Below are 21,279 nucleotides of genomic sequence, written 5' to 3' on the forward strand. Positions count from 1 at the left end.
ACAGTGTGAGCCGCTCTGATTAAAGCATTACTTAGTGTTGCTTTTAGAAAACTGTACTGCTTCATTAAGTGGGGAACAGTTCCATTATCTGGAATTAAGTAAAAAAGTATTTAAATTACATTATAGTGTAGCCATAGCTTGGCAATTATTTATTTAGGAATAGTGATTACCCTCCAAAAGCTGCACCTACTCAATTCACATTTATCTTCCTACTTATGAAAGCCAAAATCATCGACTTCCATCACCGGACTCAAAATTTGGAATAGACAGCATTACCCGCTGGCATTAAAACTAAGCATTAAAGCCAGTAATATCAGCTGCACAGGTGCTTCTCTTCAAACTTTTAATCCATTAATTCCATATATTCCATTCCCTTAATAATTCCCTATAAGCTTTTGGGGTTTTTTGGCCTGTGTTACCAGCTGAATTCAAGTCTCCCCACTCTTACCTCTGTCTGTTCTCACCAACAGCTGGAGAAATCATTTGCCTTCAAGAGTAATGAGGGTCATGTTCTTATCATTCTTCTGCACTGATTAAAACCACCAGCAGTTTGTAAGGCAGTGCTGGGGACCATATTGTTCATTACTTTAGTTCTGTTACTCGCCCACAATCCAAAGGATGAGAAATACAGTGTGCGACCTGGAATTGAAATGCTACCAAATAAAAAACCAAACCAGCCATGAATCATGTTTGAGATAGTTTATTTAAGCAGCACTCAAAGAAACGTGGTACCAAAGCCATTTCTTAAAACCTTGTCAGGGTACCTTTCCAAAAAGCCTCCTGGCAGTGTGAGCAGCCAGTGCCATGGACTCATTCCGGCCCTCTCCCAACTGTAACCACTCAGACATTTCAAACCATCGCCCAGGTGAGATTTAAGCAGCTCAGTATTTTCAGAGGCAGCCTGAGAAGTCTCATGGGTTCACAGCTTCTCTGCTCACATTGGTATATTTACCTTTTTAAATGATCAGACGCTTCTTCAACAGCTCCAGTCACTGACTTAAGTAAATTCTAACTCCCTCACAGATACCAGTTCTTCTCCTAAAGCTTCTACTTTGTCAGCTTTACTATCCTCTCCAAAAACAAGCCTACGACCAAAAAATTCCATGGAGCTTCCTGAGGATACAGTGTTAAAGGAAAGAATGCACCATATAAAGACACAGAGCCGCCTTCAGTTCTCTCTAGGCAGCCGGAGCAGACGCCTGCAGCAGCTGTAACATGGAAACCCACCAACCGACAGTACTTGAGGGCACCATCTCAGTACATCGCACCTTCATCTTCTTTATTTAGAAAATAAATAGTAACCGGGCCGTGACTGGTGTGAACAGTCTCTGTGACACTGACAAAGAACCAGGAGCCAATTCCATACAGTAAGGTTGGGATGCCTACGAAAAGACAAAAACACGTTACATACAAAGACAGTAAGCCAGGAAAATCAAGTCTGATGATTAACAGTAAAGAATTCAGATGTGAAATAGAGGAAAAGCATTCCTGTAAAGCTGTCCTAATAATGTTCTGCCCTTACTGAAATGCTTCCAAGAGGTGTGCACACCTTGTGTCTGAAAGGAACAAGGCTCAGAAAGCAGCTTCAGAAGAGCAGCACACAGCAGATGAAAATGGGATGGAAGCAGTGAAATGTGACGTATACCACGTCTGCCTTCTTCTGATTTAAAGAGAAATCCAAGCACACACCCACAGAAACCCAGCAGAGTCCTGACAGGTGTGAGGGGGGGTGGGAGCAGGAAGAACCTGCACTGAATGCACAGATCAATGAGAAGTTGGTTTGAGGAAAAATGAGATCAGCAGCCACAGCTACAAACAGTGCCATCATTTTTAACAGCACTGAATTACCGCCTGCTACAGACAACAATATTTCACCTAATACAGGATTAAAACATGGAGATGGATTTAGGCCTCCAATTCAGTACGACAGAGCGCTGACTTTAACGTACTTTCAGTTACTGAAATTCTTCTCATATAGATTCTCAATAGAGATGAGCTGACACTCCAGCCGTGCTCAGCCATCATTCCAATGGCACACACAGCAACTGCAAAGAGAAAGGTCTGACTGTAAGGGGGGGATAAAATCAGATGAAAAGTTATGACAGGAAAAGACAATACTCAACCTCTGTAGATCTGTTTTCTCATTAAGCCTAGTAGAGAGGGGAGAAGACAGGGAGCAGGGAATTACTGAGGGTGGGCAAAGCAAAGGAGAATTTCTCTTTAAATATAATATAAGAACACGGAACTGATGGAGCCAGCTATTGAAAGGCTGGCAGTGTTGCCTCTGCAGACAAAGTTTTGATATGCACCTGTATAATTGAGGTCACTTGCTTTAAAGCAATGCTTTCGGTGTGTTTTGAAAGACGTGGTGGTACCGATTCAGCCCCTTTATTTATAAACGTGGGAGCTGCAGAGGCTCAGCCCACACACACTGCACGGCCCACTGCAAGGGAAACGAACCCTCCGAACCGAACCGCGGCGCTGCAGAGCTCTGACCGCTCACAGAATCACACACACAGAATCACAGAATGACCCGGGTTGGAAGGGACCTCAAGGATCATGTAGTTCCAACCCCCCTGCCTGGCAGGGCCACCAAACATACACATTTACTAGTTCAGGCTGCCCAGGGCCCCGTCCAACTTGGCCTTGAACACCTCCAAGGACGGGGCATCCACAACCTCCCTGGGCAGCCTGTTCCAGGGCCTCACCACTCTCCTAGTAAAGAACTTCCCCCTGACATCCAACCTAAATCTTCCCTCTTTCAACTTAAAACCATTTCCCCGTGTCCTGCTACTGTCAGCCCTTTCCAAGAGTTTACTCCCCTCCTGGCAGTAAGTTCCCTTCAGGTATTGAAAGGCTGCACTGAGCTCACCCCACAACCTTCTCTTCTCCAGGCTGAACAAACCCAACTCCCTCAGCCTGTCCTCATAGGGCGGGGACAGCGCGGCGAGATGAGCAACACCGCGGGACAGCAGAGCGACACACGGCAGCCTGGTGGGGCCACCGTCACCCCCGGGGGCCGGCAGGGCAGGGCATTGAGGGCAGGGCAGGGCATTGCCGGGCATTGCCGGGCATTGCAGGGCATTGCAGGGCACTGCAGGGCATTGCAGGCCGCGGGGCCGGGTGTGTTGCACTCACCGGCGTTGAGCACCTTGAGCGCGGTGAAGGCGGCGTTGTGCAGCGCCAGGTCCTGCGGGGCGGCCCTGGAGCAGTGGTACTTGACGAACGGGAAGCAGCCGGTGCGCAGGATGTGGTAGTTGGCGCCGTCCACCAGCCAGTTAAAGTTCGACAGGCCGAACTGGTCGTTGCGCACCGCGCTGTACTTGACGCAGTACGACGTCCAATGGGGCAGGCCGCGCTGCCGCAGGTGTTGGCTCAGCACCTCCGAGGCGTCGGGCCGGGCCGAGCGGACCCTCCCGCACAGCAGCAGCACCACGGCCGCATCGTGCAGCCGCCGCACCGCCTGCATCGCACCGCCCGCATCGCACCGCCACCACAGCGGGCACGGCCAGTGCGCGTGCGCGGAGACGGAGCGCTTACAGCGCATGTGCAGGCGGCGCTGCGGCCTTGGGCGGGAAAAGGTGCTGAGGGGCGGCTGTGTTGTGTCCGCTGTACGAATTACCACAGAACAGCCGGGTTGGAACTGCCGGCCATTACTGCCCACAACACGCCCCGTTTATTTACTGCAGCTTCTCGTTGGCTGCGAGAACACGGCTGTGTCCCTGCTGAGACAACATGCCCCACATGGGCTGAAGGACCACCTACATTTCCCATTGCATAGCAAAACCTTGCCTGCTTAGCAGTACTCCAGAATCAGGACCGAAATTCCCATTTATTAAAGGTGAAGCCGGTGTGCTTTCAGCAGACTTCAATTAACACTCAACTTCACAATTTAGGTCTCTATCCATGTTCAACTCTGGTGCAGTCCAGCAGTTCGGGTGGTGCCATTTTTACAACTCACATTTCCAGGGGTTTGTTACTTTAACTGAGATAATAGGTGGCAAATTCAACTAAACTCACTTTTTAAAGACCAGCTTTCTTCAAGGAAACGGGACGTTAGAAAAGATTTCCCATCTGTTGTATTCCTCTTGCTGAGGTGCACTCTCCAGCTCCAGATGTTTGTGTAGTCAGTGCAAAGAGGCAGAGCTGCTACAGAGAGGAATATGCCCAAGCAAACTACAAAGCAGCCCACAGCCGTGCTGGTATTATATACCATCAAAGCCAGCAGCAAGAGCCACAGAAACACGGGATGGCCATGACATGAACAGCCTCAATGACTGAGGTCAGAGGGATGCCCTACAGGACAGGAACAACAGCCCTGTGCGTGGAGGTGATGGGACTTCACACAGCCATTAGATAGTCAGGTTAGTGCTGTGTGTGTTTTACATAGTGCTGGGGAGAGCAACCTGGGATGGGGAGTCCATAGGGATGGGGAGTCCATAGGCTGCAGTCCATCAGTTCTTGCACAGCCATGATTAACACAGATACAATTTTAAAATGCCAATGAGGTCCACGAAATGCTGTCAACTGAATGCATGCCTTCATTTGCAGCCCCTGCCCACTGAAAACACGATGCCTTTATTTTAATTGTCTGTCTTCTGCAGCTGATGCACAGCTCCACTGCCCCTCCTGTTCTTCCACGGGCATTCCTCCACTCCTTGCAGCTGGGGAACCAGCCTGGGCTTCTGCTGTCATTAGCTGCAGAATTCTTTGGCAGTTGCTGATGAGCAGCTATACCTGGGTCATCTTTTATCTCCCGATTCCCACATTTCCCCCTTGCTGTGTTTCTTCCTAATCTAGATCATGTTCTAAATACTGCTACAATTCCTGCCACGGTTCAGGAACTCTGTCATTCCTTTAAGGTGTGGAAATAAGTATTTCCATAGTCAGAACAGGAGAACCATAGCTATATTTCTAACTTCCTTTTGGAAGATGATCATTTCAGTTTATAGCTGTTGTATTACTAAAAAGAAAAAAAAATACATTTTTGGCACCAGCAGCGTGGGAGATGAATGTGAGAGACTGTGAAGCATTTTCAATCCATCCATCAGCTCAACGCTCAGAAGTGTTAATAGTAATTAAAAACTTTTTTTGCCTCGAAATACATTTCACACTTTGCACATCCTGAGAAATCTCTCTCACCACGGGAACTTTCAGATCACTCGTCCTCTGCAAAAACAGGTACAGTTGTCTTTTGTCAGAAGAGAACAAAGACATAAGGGAGTGCAGGTTTCATTTACTCTTAGGACACTGCAGTCTATTAAGTGCCAGTGAACTAATGAGCCTCTCAGACCTTATGTTGTTCTGGCTTGGATCAAAGCTTAATTTTCCTTAACCCTTAAGAAGCTAACTGACTCCTAGGCTGATACTGATGTGTTCTTCCATACCTCCTACCCCAGGTTTCTGCTTTTTTCTTTCTTTCTTTCCTTCTTTAAATTTTATTTAATTTTAATTGATCAATACTCTGCAGTATAATTTCAAATGCGTTTTCTTTTGGGATGAGGATGTGATGGACAAAGGTAACTGTATGAATGTAGCAGTTGTTCTCGATATAACAACACAATAATTCTGATGAAAAAGGCAGCAGTATCTGAAATACAGAATATATCTGATGAAGAGGTCTGCAGAAGTCACGGTGTACTGGGAATTACAGTATGAATGTGATTCTCAGAAGCTACTGTTGCACCAGCGTTATTACTATTATTTTTCATAATTTGAAACTGAGTATAAAAGAACTGCAGCAAAAGCCTGTAGATAATAAAATACAGGAATGGTAACAATAAAGGTGTGTGGTGCTAAAGAGGAACCTGAGATGCCGGACTTCTGGATAAGATGGCAATGAAGTACATGATTTGCAGGTTGAAGAACCCAGGACTTACTCCCATGTTGGAAGCCTGTATTTCAGTGGACAGTAGGTTCAAAAGGGAATTTGGGATTCCAGGGCTGTTTTCAATCAGGAATGATCTGGTGATCTGATATAGTGACAAACACAGGATGGTATCTTCACATACACACAGTGTGGACTGCCTGTCTTCATGAGCTTATCTTTGAAGCTATCTCATAAAGATACAATAAGATCATTTTTAAGTTGTAGGCTTGGTAAAAGTATAAGTATATATGCAGCCTGCAGGTCAGAGTAGATCATCTCCTCTCCTTTAGAGTTCACGATTCTATTAATATGGTTTTAAAAACAAATACTTCAGGACTCACCGTTTGAATATTAGGGACATTTACTATGAATCTTAGTTTCCAAATAGTTTATTTAGTGAAATAAGGACTATTTCTGTAATTACTGCATTTAAAAATCATGGGTACGTATTGTCCCAGGTAATATTCACAAGCCAATGCAGAAGGAAAACCAAACCTGTTCTTACAGATGAGAAAGCATTTCCAGAAGCATAAAGAGTACGGCACTAAAACATCTTCTGTTAACTATTCTCTCCGAGCAGCTGCTTTTGAAGGATGCTCTTCTTCCAATTTCAGTTTGTTTTCTGCTGTAACTCCCAGAATTGCTTCAATATCCTGAATTGCCGTCTGTAACAGATTCAAGGAATACAAGTTATTTAATGGACATTGTAATGAAATCTAGCAGCCAAAACGCACAGCTGGTTGTGCTTCTTTCCACAAGGTAAAAAGTGTTACAAAGGAGAGGATGCAGCGAGGAAATTTACTATTGCTCTGAATCTGCTGCAATAATAGAAAGTATGTACAAAACTTGGAGGAATAACAATGTAATTCCTTGCACTTGGTATTTCTGATCAGCTGACAGGAGCTTTATTTCGCTGATGTAAATCACTGTTAACTCACTGTGAAGATTTCCCTGTGGTATTTTTTGTCAGTGGTTGCTTTTGACTCCCTCAGATTGAAAACATAGATATTTTGTTTTTTCTGTAATAGGATGAAATTTAATCATATCTTCTCTAAAGCTCTCATTTCACAGTCTGCTTATCAGGGGAAAATACTGTCAGAGGAAACACTGGGAAGAGGCTGACAAATTATGTGACGTGACTTAAGTGTGAATCCATAACAGGGCGCTCCCCTCCACCTTTGATGTTTCCTTAAGATAAGTCAAACTATGTAAAGCAGCACCAGTAACTCCTTTGCTTCTTGCAAGGGAAAATCAGGAGCGCTGCATCGTAAATGACTTCAAGCTGGAGTATGTTTCTTCTCAAAGAAAAAGTTTCAAACTTAAAGTTAACTAACAGGTTCCTTGGGAGACTTACTGTACTGACCTAGACACTGTAAAATACATACCACGAGCAATAAGAAAGGAATGGTTTAGCACTTGTTTATGATACAGCATGAGGTATTTTCAGCCCTTGTGCAGAAATTAACCGGGATCGTTAGTTAATTAACACCTCACCTTAAAATTGGTCTCGCCTTGCATATTAGGTGCTGATATTTCTTGATGGATGATGAAGAGATTGCGAGCAAAGGTCATGAGGACCCCCTGGAGATCCCCTCCGATTGTTCTGTTAATGATATCCAAACAAATGAGTTTACCAATGATTCCCTTCACATGCTTAAAAACAATCGCCCTCTCATTTGTGCCTGTCTGGTGATGGAATTTAATGAGGATTTTCAATCTCACAAGGTGGCAATCTTCAGGGAGATATGAAAGATGAGGCTCCATTTTAACTTGTCAGCAGAAAGGATTTGTGTAATAAATAATTTTTATTAATCAACGGCAGAAGTAAGCAGTAAGGTTATTCTTACTCAGTTATTCCAAGCTGAAGACAGACATTGAGTTAGGAGTGAGACACCGGGACACTTGAAACACCTGGATTAGTTTCGAAGGGCTGTTAATTCTGCCTACAATTTGTGAGAGACATCCAATAGCAATTTCAGCAGCGTCAGCATTGCTTAGATTGCTGTAGCTTTCTCACCAGTCTCAGCATTACCTTCTGAGGGTTTGGTTTCTCGGTGCTACATACAGACTCTCAGTACACACAGTCATGGAATAGGATATTGTTCTGAGAGCAGTGTCCCCGGTTTTCTAACTGGAGCTGACATCAGATCTCAGTGTAGCAAAACGGATCATACAGATGCTTTAGGTATGTTAGTGACTTCATAACAAGCAATTATATCCTTGAAAATCCCACATTAAGATAATGAAATTGCACTGGAAAGTGAGTGGAAGACAATCCAGGATCAGAATATATGACAAATATGTGACAGGGTTCCTACTAATTTATTAATACAACTGGCAACCCAAGCTGGTGATCCAGGAGGTGGCGGTGTTGCTGACCAAGGGGAGCAACTTCTGAGGTATTATCCTAAAGGAGTCAGAAAGAATGTAGGTAGGATGCAGCATCTTTAACATAGGGCTCTATTTTCCAAGGCACATGGCTAATAATCAAAGTGAAATCACACAGGTGGGGACAGGTCACTCCAACAGCCCGCACACTCCTAAAAGGACAGTTTACCAGGGATCTTGTCTTCAGTTTCTCCACATATATCTTGCGTAACTCCCATGCTTGCTATATACCTGTCTCTGCACTCATTCTGTTTTAGCCTCAAGGAAAATTAATCCAACGAAAGACAGCTTTGAGCTGAATTGCTGAGCCACACCAACTCCCAGAGGTGTGAAAGTACCCAAGTCACTGCGCTTGTTTGTTTTCTGCACGACTGTTGTTAGAACCCAAGGCAGCACACACTGCAGCACCCCTTGCTTCAGATCAGCTGCGTTCCCAGCTGGTTGTCGGTCTGTGTGACTGACAGTGTTTACTTACATCATTCCCAATCTGTATCGCTTCCGATCGTCATACAGTATAAACACCGTTCCCTGTTTTTGCTGTGAAATAGAAAGACAAACCTGTGTTAATTATTCCTAAAATAGTGATAATTGTAGCAAATATATTGGACAGTAAGTAGATCGTCATATTTAAGAAACAGTAGCTTAAAATTGTGTTGTTTAGTTAAGTCAATCAATGCTCTGATTATTGTAGAGAATACAAATATTAACTTCATCTAAAAAGAATACACTCAGCAACAGAACTCTGTTTCAATGAGCAGGTGCCATTCCTGGGGAAAACACAAAAAACTCTGCGTTTCCCTGCGATGTAGGACCTGAAATCCCTTACCTGCTCTTCTCTCCCACCGAACACCTTCTGCATTCCTTTAGTTTTATATAGTTTTAAATACACCAGCCAGGAGAACGTTCTGCCTGCAGTCTCCAGGAGAGCAGTGTCTCACTCCCTGGTGTGTAACTTAGACTCATGGTAACACTTCATCCTTGGCTGCTTCCAGGCAGAAGCCAAAGCAATTGACATCTTAGTACTGCAGCTTTTCAAGACTCATATCCCAGGTAAAGTAAGTCAGCAGGTGATGCTTGTAATACTAGAGTAATTTTTGCAGGAACAGGTGAAGACTTTCACTCAACGTAGAATCCATTGATTAGCATCGTGATAACAATTAAAAATAGGATTAATGGTGATGTATTCTTATAGGTCCTCTTGAACATAACTCCAGTTTAACACACAGCACAGAGCTAGCTCCAGTGGAACACTTGATATTATGCTCAACCATATACTTTCACCTTGTACTAAGTGCATTCACAATATGAGAAGTTACATGCAAAAATTACGCAGAATGAATGTCATGATTTGTAGTTTATACTGTTTATACCTGGAGGTCAAATCCAATGCCGTGAGCTTTACACATCTGGAGGAGAACACTGTAGTAGATGACTGAAAGACCGGAGTGCCTCAGCTGACTGCTTGCTACTGCACAGCGGCTGCTTCCTGGAGAAGGCTGGAGAAAACAATACAAGTTTCTCTGTTTTCATATCATTTGATATCAGAAACCGAGATTTTTCTATCTAAATAAAGGGGCTTTTGCCTTAGTTGCACTACTGTGAGTCTTTGCCTAAGCTCAGTGACTCTGGGGAGCTGTTCAGCTGGTATCAATGGGTCCGTGCTATGGATGGAAGTCAGTACAGCGTTTGAGTTCAAGCTCAATCAGTGCTTAAACCAGGAGAATAGAAATGTTGCACTGCATAGAATTTGATAGAGATGTTCTCCTAAACCGAGGCTCTTCTGCAATGTTCTTTTGAGTGCTGGACTCAGTTTGGAGTGGGGATGCTGCACATTGAAGCGTGTAATTTACAGTATTTTCTCCAAAATAATATTTGCCTTGACAGTGACTCATTTAAGTTGACGTAGTTGAAATCCTTATATAATGCATCTCTGCCTGAAAATTAATCATGTTTATAATATTCTGGGAATTAATAACACCCATTGCTCAAGTCATTAACTTAAAAAAGGAGCTTCCAAAATCTGTTCCCTGCAGTAGGGGACCACAAATAAATGAATGCTTGATAAAATAATCCAAGTAGCAGTTTAACAAGCGTAAACTTGAATGTGGCTGCAATAACACAGAACTATTGTTTAAGGGTTGGCATCAGGTTGATGAGGTGCTTATTTCAGCTACAAAGCATGCATACACATGCATAATGAACTGCAGTATGAATTATTAATGTGTTGCTTATTTAGCCTCATCTGTCTAGAAGATAATGTATCCTAACTATAATGAGTGATTGGTTTTGTACATAATTACAGTAGCAGCAGTATCTAGGAAATTTGTTCTTTCAAAGAAGGATTTCTAAAAATAATATCATCACACAAACTGAGTTGCTGCTCCATTTTATCAAAATCAAACCTACTAGGATCGAGAATATACAATAAATTAAAAGGGACAGAATCATTATTAACATCATAATTTTACACAAAGCGTTTTACTTAATCATTCATTACAGATCATGTGCTGTAAAAGCATTTGTCTCTTTGTTTGTTTGTTTTTTTCCCTAAAGATGCTTTTCAGAGAGAGCACTTTTTTAACTCTTAAGGAGATAAAAGCCTCAGAAGAAGGCAGAAAAATAAAGAATACGGTGACGATTTATGTTAATTCTGACAGAATTTTAATTAAAAAAGTTGCTACTTGATTACTTTTCATTTCTAAAACTTGTACTACTGGGACTAATCATATCTAATTTACTTCTCTCCATCTAGAAGTGGTTACTTGACAAGAACAATAGATCAAGAGCTCATTAACCTCTGAATTGCAGATCCGTGGCATTTTTGGAATGGTGCTGCGTTCCTCCTCGTTGTCAGGAAAAGGGAAGTTTCGACTCTTCAGTCAAAATGTGTATAAAGCAGCATGTGCCTCTCTTACATATACCTACATACACACACTTTTAATCTCTGACTTTCCTAAAGGTCTTTCTGCCCTCTCTGAGGGACAGTCTCCATGTTGAGAAGTTTTATTAAGTTCTCCACCAATAACAACATTTTAATCTAAGAGGTCACCATGGTGAAAGATAGTTGTGTTATTGAGTGCAAAGGATAAATAATCAACTATCCATAGGCACTCAGAGCCTTTATTTTAATTTCCAATGCAACAGCATCCCATTTATTTTATTAGCATTCTAAAGTCTAAAAGCAGCAGTTTTGCTATTCAGCTCCGTCAGAGCAGTGATCCAGGGCAGATTTTTAACTTTTCAGTAACTTCTATTAATAACTTTATTTGTGAACAAATCGCTGCTTACCATTTCTATCTCCTTGCGCTGAGCACGTTGGCTTTTCAGTTTCCTTGAACCAAGAGGTACTTCAGAAAGGCCAGAGCAACAATCCAGGTTTCCATCTGACACATACAACGTGAGCTGAGTCAAGGCCAGCTGGTCACTATAGCAGAGGTCAAGGTCTGTTGCCCATACCTAATCAAACACAGACAGGTGCGTTTAAAAAAGAACAGGAAAGGTGAGATTCAGCAGTTGTCATCTATTCCTACATACATGCTGAAAATGTCTACTTATGAGTCCCTTGTGCTGGTGTGTTACCAGCCCCAGGAAACCACTTCAAAATGCAGCAGTCCCAACTCCCAAGAAACTTCTAAACTAATTCCTTGGTGAGAACTGGAACCTGTGCTACCGAGATTTTAGCAAGGATTAGAAGTAATGGATCAACTCAACAGCTCTGAAAATCATCATGTTAAACAGACGATTATCTAAATACTAAATATCACACCTGGATTGTCAACTGAACAATAATTAAGGTTAAATAAAGTCAGACAAATAGGTACTTTTAGATAGAAAAAGGGAAGTTCTGGAAGGCAAAGCTTAACTGAGTAAAAGAAGTAGAGAAGAGTGGAATCTGTGAGGAGCAGTACCCCAAACACAATACAAGAACCTGTGATATAAGCAACATGGTGTGGGTTTGAGTTTTACTGGCCACAAAGAAGCCCTTTGTCAGGTGGGGAGCATCTGCTCCCCCTTGGGTTTATTGGAGCCTGTGGGTAGCAAAGAAAGGTGGGAGAGAAGCCCGCCCCCACCTACATGCAGGACACACTTGCAGGCAATGGCAAAAATCTCACAGAACCCCCAAGAGGCCTATAGAAATCTGCAAGATTAATGGGGAGTAGGGGAAGGGAGCACCACAAATTCTTTCTGTGACTCTCCTCTGCCCCAACAACCTGAGCATGGCTTTACTCAAGAGTTCTTCCCTTTTAAAAAACACTCGTGCCTGCTGTGCCAATGAGAAATGTTAACGCACACAAATATCTGCCCTACAGTGGACCCTTTTAAAACAAATCCAGCAGCGAATGACTTGAATAAGCCTTTGAATGTTAAATGGCATCATTATAAGGATATTAAGAGGTCAGGCAGTCAAGGCCTCTTGGTAAACCGGAGTTAATTTCTGAATCATATTCACATAGTAATGCCCTTTTTATAATGCTGAATAAATCACATCAGTAACAGTTGTTAATAACTAACTGCCAAGTATCTGGTGCTGTATTAAATATCCTATTTGTCAACTTAAATATTTCCTGCTGCACGGTATAAAATGCAAATCGGATGCTAATAGCTGGCTTTACTTAGTAAAAGGGGAATTTTCACCAATTACAATGCTTGATTTTCTTCAATAATTTATTCTTTATCATCACTTCTGCAGGACAGGAAGGAGCTTTCCTATCAATTTGTACTTTTCCAGTATGTGCTAACATTTTCAATGAGCTAACACTTTCAATAAGGGGTAATTATAAACTATGAATACAGTAAACACGTTCCATTCATTTCCATTAATATTATCAACAGATCAATAGTAGCAAACATGCCTTGAACCTTGTTCAAGTTGGGTATGGGATTCTCAGTTACAGTTTTGCCCCCAAAAGAGTTGGCCAGGCTCTTGAGGAGAGAGGGGATTATTGCTATCCAAGGGCTGCTCATCTGCACAGAGAAAAATGATCTATAGACACTTTGAATCCAGACCTGATGCCACACCTGTGCTTCAGGAGCTCAGAGTCAATGGCAGAACCTTTCCTGATGCACAGAGTGGCAGAAGACAGATTAGACTGAAGGTGGCTGAGATGGAAACACATGGAAGCGAAGATGTAGTGCAACCATAGCACATCTGCATGGGTGAGAACAAAGCTTGTGTTATGACAATGCATAGAGAATGGGCCGGGCATTTAACAGCAGATAAAGCAAACATAAGCAGTCATTGTGACAGGACAAATTCATTACACCCTGACAGAATCAGACAAACCGTGCAGCACACGTTGTAAAAGTTACTCAACAAATCTTGTGTTGTCACTAACGTGGACATTGAGTACCTGAACATGGACATCTCAGCTTTATACCCTTGCCTGCAAAACTAATGGCTCTCATCAACTGAGTGGTCTGACAGCCCTAATGTGAAATAAAGGAAGATGCTCTTTCCCTCCACCCCCCCTCCCACAACGTGATTCTCTCCTTCAACTGTAAAGGAGAATAGCTATTAATACTTACTTCAGAATCCAACCCAAACCCTTCTATGGTTTGGTGCATTTTACAATGATGACATCATTGCATGTTTTGCTTTCTTAAAATCAGGGGTAGTTCTCCACAGCCCTGAGCGTGAGGGGGAGGCAGGCAAATATGGCTACAACCCACCTGTCCACCTCCTTTCATTCTGGGCCTGAGCCTGAGGCTGAACCAGCCCTAATACAAGTTAAAGCAGCCAAATGGTCATTAACGCATGCCAGCTGGGATCACCCCCAAGGATTCTTTTGCTGGCTCGGGAGTATTGTAGAACACTGTATTGTAGCCATGGCCTTTCTGTCCTGGATATGTCCCAGACCATCTCTAATAAAGAGAGAAAGAAAGCAGGATCAGATGGCATGAGATTCCAGCTTTTTCCTAGCAGGGGATTCCCTTTTGCCACAGAAATCCAGAAGCACCCTTCAAACTGCCTTTGTACAGATACAGAAAACATGAGCCACAGGGTCCAGGCAACTTTATGTTCACAGACTGGAACGAGATAATTTTTTTTCCATTTTATTAGTTCAAATGCAAGCCAGATCATTAATAGCCAGCTGATCAAATTCTTCAGTGAAACAATTTCTAAGTCCCTCTCCAGTATGTGAAGGTCATGAGTGCTCTTTGCAAAATTACAGCAATTAATAACAGGCAGCGTTTCTGGTAATCTCAAGCAAGGATGGAAGACCTGAGTCTGGCTGGTGGAGCCATGTGAAGACAAGAGCTATACAGCTGCTTTCTAGTGCTCTTATTCTGGAACTAGCAGTGGACATCTGTTTGCTGGCTCCATCGGTCTGGCATCTTTAACCAATAATAGATCAATATACAATCCCAAATGGAAAGAGGTAGCTCATTATATCATACTAAGCACATGTTGGCCATATTGAAGTTAGCAGGTGTCCCTTGAGTGTAATGACCTAAAATTAATTGTAATAAACAAAGCAAAAAGCACCAGAATCCTTTGCATCCGTGTCCAAAGGATTCTAATTAGGTAGACCCCACAGTTGATGACTTCTCATTTTCTGTGAAGAAGTTACCAGCCTCGTGCCAACATCACACATAGCCACTGCTTCACAAGTGCAGAGCTGCCATCAGCAGCAGGTTGGGGGCAAACTGAGGAAAACCTCCTGTGTTAGAGTAGGGATGGGGCAGAGCAATGCTGTGAAACAAGCAGGATGAGACATTGCTATCGGTAACAGAGAACTGACAAATCTGCTAATAAGAACGTGCAAAAACAACAAAAACCATTTCTTAGAAATGTCAGCATCTCCCTCTTTGTGGCACGTAGTTTTCAGAGCGGCCCAACAGCTCCACAGAGCTAGTGCAGGCAGGACAGACAGAGCAGGGAGCTCTGGGCGGCCTCTGAGCAGAGCAGGCAGAAGGTTCATTTAGGTACAACTCTAACACCACCTTCTGCATTACAGCACCTTTGTCTTCAAAGCAACACAAAGCAAGTGCTAAAAGTGTCTAGAACGACTTGACAGTCTGAGCTGGGGTATTGCTGCCTGTTGGATTGTTGTTGCTTTATGAATATATCTCTGTTGTTTAGAAAGTGATGCCTGTGAGGTCAGGCAGTTAATGACCAGCTGAATTATCAGCTCCTCCAGGAAATCTGGAGCCATTAGTAGAAGGGCTGTGCAGGGGTCAAGTATAAGTAAAGCTAGAACTGTGATGCAGTCACACAGCTCAACAAATATCAAATAGTTGGGTCTATCCTCCTTAGTTCAGGATATACACAATAAAGGCGTCCTTACAAGGCTGCATGGCAAGTCAGCATAACTTACACAGCTTTAATTTGAGATGTGGGGACTTTCAGGACACCTTTGTGATCAGAAATGAAACTGAAACCAAGAGCTCGCTTGTGAAGTCCACAAGTGCTATTTGACTTTTCAAACAAGTGGGAGTTGAGAGGTAACCAGATTAGTGCTTTCATACTGACTTCTATACTGAGGGCACGGGTTAAGACCTCAGATCTCAAAAATGGTTTTAGATAAAGCTGCGCTAAAAGGAGCAGTTAAAAGCACATCCTACAGCACTTAGTGGCTCCGTTACGCAGACCGTGCTCATGGTTAAGTCATCTCCAGTGACTAAAGTCACAGTGACGGTGTAATTCTTTACAACCGCCATAAAAACGCTTTGGCTTTAAAACATAAACTTGAGAAAGAAAGGAAACATAAATTCTTAAACAGTTGCTAAATTATAGCTTTTCTTTACCTGGTATAATTGTTTTTATCTGCATCGAGTATCGATGTCTGCGTTATTGTAAAGAGCACACCTGCTATTTTTAAAGAAGTGGTTGAATGACGCTGTAAAAATGTCAATTAGTAAAATATTAACTCTATAGGGGTGTTGAAAACAGCTCCTTTAGCCGCTTCTATAACGCACGGTACGATTGCTATTCCAGCAGCGGTAGTGGGCAGGACCCGAGGCCAACGCCACCTGGTGGCTGCTGCAGGGATGGAGCGGTGCTGCCCGAGGGAACCAAAGTACCTAAACTCTGCCCTGCTCAATTCAGGACTCGAAGGCAGTTAAGGAGAAAACCGCGGCTCTTGTTTGAAAATAACACCGCTGAATTCTGCGAGGAAATGAATAAAAACAGCGGGAGTAATTTTAGGATGGGTGTGTGAATACAGAAGTGTGCGTCCCTCAAAGCATTAATTAAATGCTAGAGCCAGAGCTGACTGATGAGCCACAGACAGCACAGCTCATCTCTAACAGAATCCCATCAGATCTTCTTCCCCACAGTTTCACTGGAGTTACTTCCACTTCATAGTGGCCTTTCAAGTGTCCTATTCTCTTTTGTGTGCATTTGGGGCGATGCTATCCCTTTGCTCCGTGAGAAGCAACGTAACTCAGTGCTCTTTTGCTATTGCTGCAAAAGGTACAGGGCTGTGTAATCCATCAGCCCACTACAAAAGGTGACTCAAGACCACGCTTCTCCAAATTATCTGCCCACACACCTACAGCTGTAAGTCTGTGCATTCAAGCGGTCCTGCTCAAAGAAACGGACTTATTCAGGTGCAGCTCCGTGACAAGCTGGGAGCAGAGAAGCTTCCAGTCAATACCATGCAGGACTTTACTGCAAAGACTCAAGGCTCTTAAAGATCAGCCCAAGAGAATGGAGCAGGAGGCAGAAGTGACTCGATCCGAGTCACACACCTCATGCTTTTCCTCAGACACCAGAAATGCCGTGGATCCATGTCCCTTCCCCTGGGGAACACAGTGACATAACAGCAACACATAGAAGGAAACAACACATTGAGGGAATGTGCTAACAGTAGCAATCTTTTAAAATGTTATAAGCAATGCCTTGTTGCTCGTATCAAATTTATGCTACACGGCGTACAGATTTTTAAAGACTTTCAGAGTGAAGAGCCTGAAACTGAAATACATGCTAATCTGCCTTCTGCTCAGAGTCCCCTTATTGGGGGCATGCAGGGTGAGCATGTGTGAGGACAGGTACTGCAGCGTGCAGCTGCTCAGCCTGCAAAGAAAGATAGTTTCACTTATTTGGCCCTTCACGTTCCTTAAAGAGTTGTATATTTATGTGGCATGTAAATTTACGAAGGATTCAGGGAATTTTAAGTATTTAAATACTCAGACTGTACTGGTAACAGATGTTCAACGATATATTTAATTTTTAGCTTTATGGAAAAATATCATGTATCAGTTGATGTTTTCCATAAAACATAACTTTGAAAGAATGCCTGAGTATACTACACATACACAAATACATCTGAGCCTCTCAGCTACTGCATTAAAATGGGCACTTGTGAAATTAGTGAGCCAATGTTCTAAGAGTCTAATAGGATTTCTTGTTTGCCAAAAAAAATAAATAAATAGTGCTTTCAGGAGCACAATCTTTTGTGTAATCTCTCTCTCACAAGACAGATGGCATCATTAATTGCCTCTGTAACTAGTTAAATTTAAAAACCTGTGCTTAAATAATGTTAAAGTTGTGGTACATGCTGACAAACAGGAAACATTAAGGTAGAATCAATCAGAAACAAGGGGAGAAAGCCAAGGCAAAACAGAAAGGAACAGTAAAAGACCACAATAAACACTGAGTGATTTAATACGTCCTTGGTCATGCCAGGAAATGTCACAACTTCAGGAAGCATTTCTGCATTTTGGTGAACTCCAAGCTTGAGCAAAGCAATTGGCAGAACTCCCACTGACTTCAGTAGGAGAGGATGTCACCTCTTGATCTTTACAAAGCAACTTTACATGGAAGTTATATGATATGGCTCACCCACAGTTCTAATTACAATGCCTATGTAAATACATTTTGGCATTCAAACTTTACAGCAATCTGTATTTCAGAGCTAACATTATTCTGCTTCTCTGGTTTACCACAGTCACCCTACAGCAGAATCAGTTACCAAAAGCCCCATTTTAAGCCTTCTCTGTGTTTAAAACAGAATACAATTATCATAGCGCTGCCAAAGAGCCAGCTTTTGCCATTGAATACCATATGCTAACTCTTGGGTTTTAAATGCAAGCCCTGTGTTTAAAGCCTTTTCTCACACCGTACACGCCATGATTTTCAGATGTCCAGGAGAAAAAGACACCCAAATGGGTTTGAGTGCATACAGACATGCCATCTTTTTGAAGTCCAGCCATACGGCATTGCTTGCCCCATGAACAAGAGGCACATTCCCTGTTACAATTACACAGTTTTTCTAACAGTAGAGGTCCTAACTGGAGATCATAGAAGACAACAGACTTGTGCAGATAAGTAGGTGAGTGCACAAACAATATCAAAAGACCTAAAAACCAAGGAGGTGCTTTGGGAATAAAATAAGTAACTGAGACTTGATGCAGGGGTCTTAAATAAACACCTGCATGCAAGTGCCAGTTTTGAATTTGTAAACACCACTATCCACCACTAACAGTAAACACTTGATTTAAAAATCATCTCGCTTTCTTTAGTCTTCAAACACAAGGTCACTACCCAAATACTGAAAGCTCAGCCTCCTCACCCAGATCTTCCTTTACTTTTAGTCTGGCATGATGCTTTACTTTGTAGATCTGTCTTAACGTTCAGCCCTTTTGGCTGTATTCATCTCCCATGAGATTCCTAAAACAGGCAGCTGGGTAGGAGAAAGAAAAAAACCTTACTGGTGAGCTTGCAATGGGAAAGGCTGTGGGGTGACTTCAGCTGGAGAACATGTGGGAACTTAATTTAAGGTATGAATCTATGGGAAACCTGGCTTCACTGTTCTTCAGTTCATTCTGTTTAGAAATAAAATCACATGAAGTATTCAAATATGCCCTTTATTTGCTTTTCCCAGCATCTGACTTGTGAAAGAACTTAATAGATCACATTATGGCAAGAAAATCTGACCTTATAAATAAAACAAATGTCAGGTTACTGTAGCATAGAAACATGCAAGATATGTTGTACAAACTGTGATCAAAACTGATCATCAGCATTCAGGCCAGAGGCTGCATTACAGTCAGACTGGATGATCCTAGTGGTGTTTTCCAACCATAATGATTCCAGTTATTTCTTTACATCCATTTTTTTACCTATTTGTTCTGCAGCACCAAAAGCAGAGTGTGCTGGGACAGTGGCCACTACTCCTCTGCTTCCCTGCTGTCTACCTCAGGCAGCAGCAAGTTCTGGAGTCAATACCTTTCTGCTGTCTTGATTTATTACATTATTTTTTATGTTGTCAAAAGTTGTGATACAGCTGACTGTGAGGTTTTGCTGATGGGCTTGTAAATGCTGGCAGGAGGTACTAGGGTCACTTGAATGGTTCTGATTCTGCCATTTAAAAGACCCCATTATTCATCCGCACAGAACACTCTCCTGGGCAGGATTCCATGAGAAAGCATTAACTTAATCCCTTCCATTTTGCATAGTTATGCCTGTTGTAAGTCACGTAGTTCACCACTCCAAAATTACGCTGCTTTCCCAGTAGCATTTTCCTTTCTAGGAAAATTGAGGTGCTAACCTTGAAATATCATAATTTAAGTTGCTATATTGTTCAGTCCAGACCCCTCAAAACCCATCTCTTCCCACATCAGTGCAACACGTGCCCATGGTGATAAGCTTTCAGGACTGGAGAAACCATGATACGCTGTCAGACACTACTGGAAAACTGACTTTCCTGTCACATCACACAATACCTGGATTTGCTGATCTTCTACAAAGGTATTCTGAAACACTCTAAAGCAAGCAAACTGCTAACTGCACACACATTGGCACTGCAGCAGAAAGTGGTGTATGGCCTCAGGCTGGAATGAAATCATGCTCTGCTGTGCTGAGGGCTCCCAATACTATGTGTACAAAGGCTTCACAGCTTCAAAGCAGACGTTTCACCATCTCAGAGGGACATTATGACGCATTGCATCGCATCTGATCCACTCACCTGCTGCTCCATTGTTTGTGGATGGATGAAAGTCACAAAATCAGCTGAGAAGTAACCAAGCACTCCTTTAGATTTACAGGCTTCTCCAATTTTTAAGCAGAGTGAATTAAGAACTGCTGGATCAACAGATCTTTGTGGAATGGTGGTGCCAGATGATCGCAGAGGTCCGTCAGCATGGAGCTGGTCTCCTGATGACACTACTTTTATCTCTCCCGTTGGCTCTATCAGCATATCCACCGTAAGGTTTGTGACATTTTCTGAGAGTGGGAAAGCTTCTATCACACCACCTAGTAAGAAATGAATTAGCAGTTAAGCTAGTAATCAAATTCACATGTGATGCTCTTCAGAGTGCACAGAATGAAACCATCCAGCTCCTATTGTGCTCAGACATTGCAGGGAAGACTGCTATGGAGATACAGAAAGTAAATAAATGTAATGGGAGCAGCGTAGCTAGGACCCATGAATCTCTGAGAAGAGAAAGATCTCCTGTAGCACTGAACAGTTCAACCAGTGGCTTCTGATCTGCAGATCCTTTGCAAGCAGTTCCAAACTTGAACTATATCACATATCTGACAGGAAGAATATGCTCTTGGGTAATATGAATGACCTTTGGGCTGTCTGACAGCACAGCCAGAAGAGCAGTGAAATGACGTTACTGGGACGTTTGGTGAGCGGCATCTCCTGCTAGGAAGTAATCTAGGAGATTGCCATCCATACAGTGGTCTGAGATGCATCGTCTGCCTTTCAGTGTTCATCCACATGAGGAACTTGGTATGTAGAAAAGCAGACAACTTCTAGCATGGGTGTCTGTAGGAAAATCACTAGTGTTCTGGCTTGGTATTCTGGATTTGCGTCTACACTGCCTGTAATAGACAAACCTGGATTCCCTACTGAGCTCCTCATCAGCTGGATACTGCAAAGGTGCCATGACAAAGTTAATGCAGGAAGCGCCAATGAGGTCTCAGCACCACGCAAATGAAACTTCCAGCTCTCAGACTGGAACTAAGCCAGGATTAAGAAGCTGATTCTTATTGAGTCAGAATTGTGTGAGAAAGGTAAACCAGGATTAAAATAGGTTAAATTCTTCAATGAGACTTACAACTGATAGAA

At 42.8% G+C, this 21,279-nt stretch overlaps 2 protein-coding genes across 2 annotated transcripts in view; both read right to left on the reverse strand.

The window, feature by feature from the left end:
- Positions 1–684: 684 nt before the first annotated feature.
- C14H15orf61 (chromosome 14 C15orf61 homolog) lies at positions 685–3,504 on the reverse strand. The gene is made up of 2 exons (XM_015873313.3): positions 3,139–3,504; positions 685–1,382 (listed from the first exon to the last, which is right to left on the reverse strand). The coding sequence occupies exons 1-2, from the start codon at positions 3,467–3,469 to the stop codon at positions 1,255–1,257; spliced, it is 459 nt and encodes a 152-aa protein (XP_015728799.1). The 5' UTR covers positions 3,470–3,504; the 3' UTR covers positions 685–1,254.
- A 2,736-nt stretch (positions 3,505–6,240) lies between these two features.
- The window catches only part of IQCH (IQ motif containing H), a 51,493-nt gene continuing 36,454 nt past the window's right edge, over positions 6,241–21,279 (reverse strand). Inside the window, exons 15-20 of the mRNA XM_015873302.2 lie at positions 20,170–20,456; positions 11,546–11,713; positions 9,628–9,753; positions 8,733–8,794; positions 7,364–7,472; positions 6,241–6,534 (exon numbers count right to left, since the gene is read on the reverse strand). Of these exons, the coding sequence (XP_015728788.2) occupies positions 6,433–6,534; positions 7,364–7,472; positions 8,733–8,794; positions 9,628–9,753; positions 11,546–11,713; positions 20,170–20,456 (854 nt within the window). The 3' untranslated portion in view covers positions 6,241–6,432. The remainder of the gene's footprint in view (positions 6,535–7,363; positions 7,473–8,732; positions 8,795–9,627; positions 9,754–11,545; positions 11,714–20,169; positions 20,457–21,279) is intronic.

The sequence above is a fragment of the Coturnix japonica genome, chromosome 14 (assembly GCF_054131305.1).
Source record: "Coturnix japonica strain WE chromosome 14, WE-NBRP24, whole genome shotgun sequence".
NCBI lineage: Eukaryota > Metazoa > Chordata > Aves > Galliformes > Phasianidae > Coturnix > Coturnix japonica.

Excerpts from the sequence above, each read along its gene's own strand:
- C14H15orf61 (XM_015873313.3), bottom strand. The coding sequence starts at position 3,469 with ATGCAGGCGGTGCGGCGGCTGCACGATGCGGCCGTGGTGCTGCTGCTG. Across the intron at positions 1,383-3,138 it reads GCTCAAGGTGCTCAACGCCG|GCATCCCAACCTTACTGTAT; the intron begins GTGAGTGCAACA and ends GTCTTTTCGTAG.